This window comes from Gymnoscopelus braueri (assembly GCF_963280865.1).
Source record: "Gymnoscopelus braueri genome assembly, chromosome: 10".
NCBI classification, from domain to species: domain Eukaryota; kingdom Metazoa; phylum Chordata; class Actinopteri; order Myctophiformes; family Myctophidae; genus Gymnoscopelus; species Gymnoscopelus braueri.
Window position 1 is genome coordinate 44,620,248 of NC_137611.1, and position 8,976 is coordinate 44,629,223.

At 43.5% G+C, this 8,976-nt stretch overlaps 1 protein-coding gene across 1 annotated transcript in view; it reads right to left on the reverse strand.

Annotated features, from left to right (window-relative positions):
• Positions 1–8,474: 8,474 nt before the first annotated feature.
• Positions 8,475–8,976, reverse strand: part of LOC308093602 (beta-1,3-galactosyltransferase 2-like) — a gene marked incomplete at its 5' end in the record, with an annotated part of 1,321 nt that continues 819 nt past the window's right edge. Inside the window, one exon of the mRNA XM_080439934.1 lies at positions 8,475–8,976. This exon is cut by the window's right edge and continues 819 nt beyond it. Within this exon, the coding sequence (XP_080296060.1) occupies positions 8,638–8,976 (339 nt within the window). The 3' untranslated portion in view covers positions 8,475–8,637.

Here is an 8,976-nt window from a genome sequence, read left to right on the forward strand (position 1 = left end):
AAAACGTATAAACAATGCTTTCTGAGCGAGTCTGCAAATAAATGCCCTTTATTGGGTTTGTACCCTGCCTTCTGTGTCTTGGCCTTGATCAGTATCCCACATAATGTTGGTGGAAAATACAGGTATTACTGATCCACGCCAAAACCCACAAGATGGAGCATGCAACCGCTTTAACGGCCCTACTGAAAAGCCGAAATGACTTGCAGACAGCGGTACAAAGTTTAATAGACAGAATCGCCAGAGATGTAGCTAGCACTCGCGCCCCACGTGAGGTGCTCACTAAATTGTCACCAGAAGATGATATTGAAGCGTACCTGGAGGTGTTTGAGCGCACCTCTGCAAGAGAGAGGTGGCCAGTGACTGACTGGGCCTCGCTTTTGGCCCCCTTCCTCACTGGCGAGGCCCAGCGCGTCTGCCGGGACCTGTCCCTCGCAGACGCCAGGGACTATCACAAACTGAAGGAAGCCATCTTGGCCAGCCAGGGCTACAGCCTACCGGCCCGAGTGCAGCGTTACCACAGCTGGGCCTACAATGAGGCCCAGCCGCCTCGGCCCCAGGTGGCGGCACTATTACGCGCAGCACACAGCTGGCTGACGACTGGAGGATGCCCCCCGTAATCGACCAACTAGTGATTGACCGATGTATCTGTTCCTTGCCGCCTGAGGCCCGACGATACGCCTCGCAAGTGAGCCCGAACTCACTGGAGGCGCTGGTCGCCCTACGAGAGAACCACCAAGTAAGCGTGGACATGATGAGGACCACCCACGCCGACGCAGCCAAGGCCCCCGGCGAGGAGAAGCCCAGCCGCGACCGGAGGAGGTCCGCCCCAGCGAACGCATCCGCCGCCCGAACCGAAGCCGCCGTCTCCGAAGGGCCCACTTGGGGCCCACAGCAGCGGCGCTGCTACGTCTGTGGCCAGGCGGACCATATCTCCTGGACTTGCCCGGAGCGAGACCGCGACGTCTCCATGGGGACCGCTGCCAGCGCCGACGCCGCCCGCCCCTGCCTGCACACCGGTACCGGCCACCGACGCCACGCCCGCCTGCCGGTGAAGATCTGGCGTACCGACACCCATGCTCTGCTCGACTCCGAGAGCGCGGTGACGCTCGTGCACGCCGACCTAGCGGGGAAGCTCAGCGCCACCACCGTACCGGTGATCTGCGTGCACGGCGACGTGCGCCACTACCCGGTGACGCAGCTCCGCATCCAGACGCCGAGGTGAGACGCCGTGGTACCGGCCGGCGTCGTGCCGAACCTTCCCGTGACGCTCCTCATTGGCGCCGACTGCGTCCTGTTCGCCCGCTACTGGGACCCCGGCTTACGACGCGGGACCCCCCGCCGGGACCCCCCCCCCCGCCTGTCAGGGATGTGTGTGTGTGAGTGCCCGCCCTTCTCCTCCCTCCTCTGCTCAGGCGCCGGTATAGCCGGTACAGCCGGTACAACAAGAAGGTCAATGCCTATGAATGGTAGAAATATTCATTTTATTTCTTGTAACGTTAAGGGAATGAACATTCCCACCATCTACTCTAACTTTCCTCTTCCCCCTGTGCAAGTGCTGCCCTTTTTACCATTGTGATAATAGAGACTTCACCATTGCGATAATAGAGACTGCTTTATCCCCTGCTTGCTCAGGGGATAAATTGAATTTGTGTCAGATCCTGTGTCTAGGTTGAGACATGACCTTTCACATGATCTAAATGGCTCAATAGAAGAGCAGGGAAACAAAATACAGCCACTCTGATTGTATAAGTTATATCCTCCTATAATTTGAGAAACCTCTGCATGTCTGTAGTGCATTGTGAGGCCAAAATTTGTTCTGCCCGGTTCTCCTCAGTGGCTTGAGCAATTGATCTGAATTTGCACACAGACATTGATCGATTGCACAAAATCTCAACTGTGTGTGTGTGTGTGTGTGTGTGTGGTGTGTGTGGTGTGTGTGTGTGTGTGTGTGTGTGTGTGTGTGTGTGTGTGTGTGTGTGTGTGTGTGTGTGTGTGTGTGTCGTGCGTGCGTGCGTGCGTGCGTGCGTGCGTGCGTGCGTGCGTGCGTGCGTGCGTGCGTGCACAGGGGTGATGGCCTCCATAAGATGAATCTGAGGGCGGAACACACACCTTGCAGGATGAACTATTTTTAAAAACATCAGAGGCGAGGCTTCATATGTTTGACATTTCAAACCCGTTTCAATATGCAACTCGACCTTTTTCAATATGCAACTCAACCTGTAGGCTATTGTTAAAAGGATGCATCCCAGATAATTTAAGGAGAGTCGTAAATTGGCCATGATCAGGCGGTAACAACACTATTCCCGAGTGCAAGAATACACAAGAATCCAGTTCGAAAGAGGGTTTGTCCATAGAAATGTATTTATTTCCACAGACGTGACACCTGCATTGCCAATCCACAGAGTGTAACTTAAATCACAACTACATTGCATTTTATACAGACAGACATTTGAAATAGAACCTAGTCCTCCTTCTTGACCACTCACAAACAAGCCCTTAGAAACAAATGGCTTCTTGGCCAGCCTTTCTCAGTCATCACAATAGATCACACAATCTGTCTTGGTTTCAGCACAGAACATTTATCTATCAAACTGCACTTTTACACAAGCTCATATTATGAAATCATTGTTTAACATCTTATTAGCTTCAATATAAGACCACACATATATGTATTCCACCTTGTATGAAATAGATGATTTAGACAAAAAGAGATGACTTAACTAGCATGACATTATTCTTAGATTTAAGAGCAACTGGTTGAGTCAGCTGTCCTTGTGACTCTGGGGATTCCCTGTTTACCTTGCAACTTCAAAGGGGATCTTCTTATAGGGACACCTGTTCAAAATGTCTCACTGCTTATTTTCTTACCATATAAGGTGCAAGGCTGTGCACCTCACAGTCTATTTCTCAACCCTAATACTGTTCCGGCCTCCTCCCCACTCTACTGAAACAATGTCATTCTTGAATAGATTTGTCATCCAGCTGTCTCATCCTCTTGACTCCAAAAGGTCAGAGCCTCACTTGCAAATTCCCACACTGTTATTAACCCTTAATAAATGATATAGTCCTGGATATACCATAGGAGTGCTGCAGATAAGTGCAGAAACCGGTTTAGTAAGTTACACTTCTTTGATAAGACTTTCAGAGGTCTTTTAACTCCAGTTTGTTGCCTCTTATTTTCTCTCTCTCTCTCTCTCTCTCTCTCTCTCTCTCTCTCTCTCTCTCTCTCTCTCTCTCTCTCTCTCTCTCTCTCTCTCTCTTTCTCTCTCTCTCTCTCTCTCTCTCTCTGCATGCATGACAGCCAGGAGATAATAAAACCCCTTTCTAGTATCTACTAAGATAACGCCCAATGCAAATTCATTCATATTCATATATAATGGTTTTGTTTAAAATGTTCTAGCCTTGACGACCATGCAGTCTTATGCAAACGTTAAAATGTAAATTAGATAGCATTTAATTTAGACAGTCTATTGTTGACCTGGCATCCTAATAGTGTATATTTTCAATGTACATATTACTTTTTTGATATTATAATGTTTAGACTGATGATTATTGGTTTATCTATTATCCTATAAATTACTGAGGCACTACACTGTCTCTATGCATTTGGTGTGATTACTTGTGTTTATATTGCTTACTTTAAATCTTATCTGCTAAATGCCAAAATTGTAATTTGGCTTTTGTAATCAGGAGTCATCACCATGCAAGCTTGTGATGGACATTTCATCAATATTTTATTTTTGCCACAGACAACATCGGACATAATTAAACAAATGATCAGTAATATTACCAGAATCACATAGGCCTAGCCCTACAGTAAATGCATACTAATGGATTCCTGATGTGCCATAGTGTCTACTCTATTCCACTGCGCAACACATTTTAAAACGAGCCACTCATCAAATAAAATAAAAAAAAGGAAAGTCGATCTACAAGCTCCCAACACATCACAGCATGTTGTGAGCTTGCAGATGAGCAATTTTATTTTGGCAGGAAGTTATCCTCTGTATACTGGCAGGTGGCAGGAAGTTATCCACTGTATACTGACTGGAGGCAGTCCTGAGACTAGCAAAAATGTGTCATGGTTCACCTATTTTCCATTTTGGGAATTTCAATAATTGGGTCTTATCAGTACAAACAGTGCTTCCATCTTACATTACAGGAGCAAAAGGGCCATACTTGAGGACAGGAAGAGATTAAGTTCTACTTGTTAAACTAGTTTCTTGTTTGTCAACTTTAAAGGGGTACTGTGTAAGTCACAAAATAACGATTTTTAGCAACCTCTGCTGGTCACTACCGTCATTCCAGGTCTTAAGTGGATTCCTGCATTTCCCAGAATTGTTTTATACTATCTGCGGATCTTTTCTCTTAGACAGTGGAGTTTTAGTTACCGTGAGCTGTGTTTTCTTTTGCTGTTGTTTTTCCATCTTCAAATCCTATAATGCCATAAAAACAGCCTGAAATTCCTTTATGTTACTAGCGTGGTAGTTCCGGGACAAACAGGAAACCGGTGCATTTACGTTTCCGTTTTCCGGCCGAATTACGTCATTTTCACGGGAAAGACGCTCCAGTCCACTTTCAATAGAAAATATGTTTATAAAAGGCTTTCCGGGTCGAATTTGATGGAATGGGTGTTGTGAAACATTTGCTAGATATACAATAAAAAAAATTAAAAAAAATACCTAGTATTACTTTAATAGTTGTGGTTTCCATTAAGGTGATGAACAGGTACTATATGTTGATGAGAAAGTCTAAGGTTTGCCAACAATGGAAAAAGACTTGAGAGTCAAGACAGATAATTATATACATGATGAGTGATTAATGACGTGACGTGAGGATTGAATGGAATGCAGTGTCTCAATAGTTTGATGCAAAGGTGCCTAACTTTGATCAGAGGTGAGGAGGAGGTCTGATGGTGAGGCTGTGGATCAAGGGTTTCCATGGATTATGATTGTGGAGTGTTATTATGGTTATTATTGGTATTATTGGACACTTTGAAACACTTTTTCCCTTTTGGTTGTGTGGGTTTGTGTCCCATTGGTACAATCGCAATTAACCCTGTACGGATTCACGCTCTAGTAAGGCCTGCCACTAATTCTACACCCGGGGACCCGCTCCCCGGAGTTTCTTTTATCTCCCACGTCGCAGTTCCATGGACTGTCACTACGGACCCCCAGCTGCGGCTCAAGACTGTGACTGCGGACCGGGCCTCTCCATGGAGCACGACCGTGGATTTCTACTACACGACACTATACCACTACATTATACTGTATATTATCTTAACATTCTTATATTATACCATCATATACTGCTAGGGTGACCACCTCCAGACAGGTCCATTGAGGGACAGATTAACCCGTTTCGCGGGACATCGCGGGACGCATGCACGCGCACCACTCCCGAAATTTTTTTGCGGTTCTGGGCGGATTGGGTTCGTTTTTTTCGCGGTTCTGGGCGGATTGGGTTCGTTTTTTTTCCAGTTTTTGGTTTCTTTACTTTGGTTTTAGGGTTAGGATTAGATATAAGAGGGTATTGCAAGTTAACTTAAAAATGTAATGAACTTTTTTTTTTTTTTATAAAATAAAATCTTTTTTTTTTTTTTTTTTCCATAACTTTGATTTTCGGGACATTGCCCTGCTTGTGCGGGACGCGGGACAGAGGGTCCAATTTCGGGACTGTCCCGCGAATTTCGGGACGGGTGGTCACCCTATATACTGCATACACATTATTGCTGTACTATATTATATTATCATATACTATCTTACACTATTATATATGCTACTATTGTTATTGTTACTACTTGTACTGTATCTCTTTCTGTCTCTCCTCTGTCTCTCTTCTTTCCCCCGACACGGTCGAGGCAGAAGGCCGCCACCCTAGAGCCTAGGGTCTGCCTGACGTTTCTTCCAGTTAAGAGGGAGTTTTTCGTTGCCACTGTCGCAAAATTGCTTGCTCAGGGTGGGATTGTCGGGTCTCTTCTCTACATGTAAAGTGTCTTGAGACAACTTGTTGTGATTTGACACTTTAATAAAATTGAATTGAATTGAATTGAACTGACATAAATCAGCTTTACTTCCAGTTCTGCCCTCCTCTGCCTTATAGATGCATGTGATGTACTGTAATTCTTGTAGTTAAATCCTCATCTGTGAGAAGAAGTGATGTTTCCTATAACTTCAATGATGGAACTGCAGCTTAGTGTTAAACAGTAGTAATTAGTAGTGTAGCTGCGAAAAACAAAAACCAAAAACTGTAAAGATATATAGGCCTCACATGCCCCACTTCCAGGCGTTACGTGCAAACTGGTGACATGTGGAATTCTAGATACTGTGGCGGCCTACTCGCAGGCTGCTTTAATGCATTTTGTTTCAGATAGGCTAATGAAAATGAATGAATGAATGTTGATATATATAGCCTAATGTCCGAACCATGACTCTCTTGAGAATGAGACAGTCAGGTCTCAATGAGATTACCTTTATAAATAAATAAATAAACACATGAACAAACAGGCTGAATAGATAAGCTATAAATAAAAACATAATTAAATAAATAAATACATAGGCTACATAGCCTACATACATAGGCTACATACTGTAAATGAATGAGCATGCTAAAAAAAAATCTATGGACTTCATCATTTCATGCTTAACATCGGGCTAATGCAGAAATGTCTGCATTTCGTGTCGAAATAGAATTTGCAGTGCTTGTAACCTCCTAACCAGAACCCGACCTTGCCATTACCCATAAGTGCCATCTGCCATCAGAATTATGTGACAGCTGGCTGGACTGTAACTTACAATTAAAAACAAAAAAAACACCAACCAAATTATTTTCAGTTGACTTGATGCCCTCTCACCTTATTAACTATCACCACTATGGTCTTTAGAAGATGGTACAGAGTAAAAGAATTTGCACAAATTTCTGATAAAAAAGAAAAAAACTTTATTAATTCTACTGCAGAACTGTGTTGTGGAAATTAAATATTTCCTTGGTGAGAGAATGAAGAATTGCAACCAAATGTATTAGTACACATGTATTTGATATATGTATTAATACAATAATGATAATGAAAAGATTTAAATAATGCAATGACAATCTAAATCCAATAAATAGTGTCTCAATTGCAATTGCAGAGGAAGGGTAGTGCATGCATCAAGTGCCCAGGTGCAGGACAAACAACAAAACATAAAATAAAGATAAGGTCCACACACTGGCAAAAGAAAATGCTCCACTTTTTATTGTTTCAAAGTTTCAATCACACACAGATCAGGAATCTTTCACTTTTTAAATCCCTGACAAAGATCTATGTGTGATCAAATGGTTGAAACTAGCCATAAACAGCTTATTTTTTGCCAGTATGCAGACCTTATTTTTATTTAATCAATTGCAACTGCAACAATTTAATTTCAGCAGATACTGCATTAAAGTTAACAATTTTTGTCAAACATACAAACAAAGAGATATTTTTGGTCCAGAGCCCTTGAAGGACAAAATAAATCTTCTGATTGATTGATTGATTGATTGATTGATTGATTGAATACTTTATTAGTCAGAAATGTAAACAACATGAGGTAGTCGGACATGTAGGCTAAAAGGATAACACAAAAAGTCCTGTGGTGACTTGTTTCCATTGTGGACCTATGTACTCAATTCAGCAACATAGCATAAAAATAACACTAATACATGTCATCAACAAATACAAAACACTATGTACAAAGGAGAAAAGGGGGAAAATGTCAGAAGAGAATGACACCTCAATGGGGAACATTGAAACTGGCCTGTTTTGAAAGAATCCACTGATCCACATTTTTTTAAGGGATGGTGTCAGGTTATTCCACATTTTGGTGGCAGAGTAGAAGAATGAGAATTTCCCCATGTTTGTTCTATATTTGGGTAGTAGATAGTTGTCGCTCCCTTTATTGTGGCTGTGCGGGTGTCACTCACTTTGGAGAAGTAGCCTAGTGATTAACCACCGTCACACACACCAGATCTACAAGCTCAGGATGAGTAGTATAATGCCTTGCTGAGATCTTATAGATCTGGGAAAGAAAAAAGGAGCAGTAAAGCCAACTGTAAAAAAAAAAGAGAACAATTCTCAAATTAAAGGGAAATTACAGGGTGGGTGGTTATAAGGCCAACAGTATAGTTCATATGCAACATTACCATTTACAGCTAAAAGTCACTTTTAATTTTCATATGTCCATTTAGCTGCTAAATGGACATATGAAAATTAAAAGTGACTCTATAGACCCCTTAACAGACGACGTCACACTGGTTGCAAGCGTCATACTGCACAAGCGTCAAACCCATTCTGTCAGGTCGCGCTAGGGCGCGCAGCACTAGCCAACACACAAGAGGGGGTTGGGGTGTGCTGAAACCAACGCACCCCGAAACAACAGGTTGAGAATTGATTGCATGAAACAATCACCTGTGCATCCAGTCTCAATGTTGGTAAACAAATAATTGGTCTATATAAACGCCCAGATAACGACCAATTACAAAGAATATACGTGCAGCAGATGCAATGCAAAAAGTAATAATAATAAAGAGGACAAAAAAGACTAAATCAAATAAAATAAGAAAAAAATACACACGAATAAATAATAGAATCACAGAAATGTGATTAATGACAATCTAGCCCTAGGTGTTGATACAGGTGCTGTTCTGCAGGTGGTGCCAGTACTTGAGCAGCTCACTGGGTTGAACCCCGTGGGACGTGATCAGGTTGCTGTACTTGCAGCTGGAGAATTCCACTCGCCAGCGGTAGAACAGGGACTCGGGCGGCAGTGTGGGCTCGATCCATAGCTCGGCCAGGCAGATCCCCACGTACACATCCTCCAAATGCAGGAGGCGAATGCTCAGAGAGGCTCGGTAGATTTTCGCCGCCAAGTCTCCGGAGAACACGTAACCCGTCCCGGAGCAGAAGGTGGGGTACGTCTCACCCCGGTACTGCTCCGGGGACACGTACCACTTACTGTT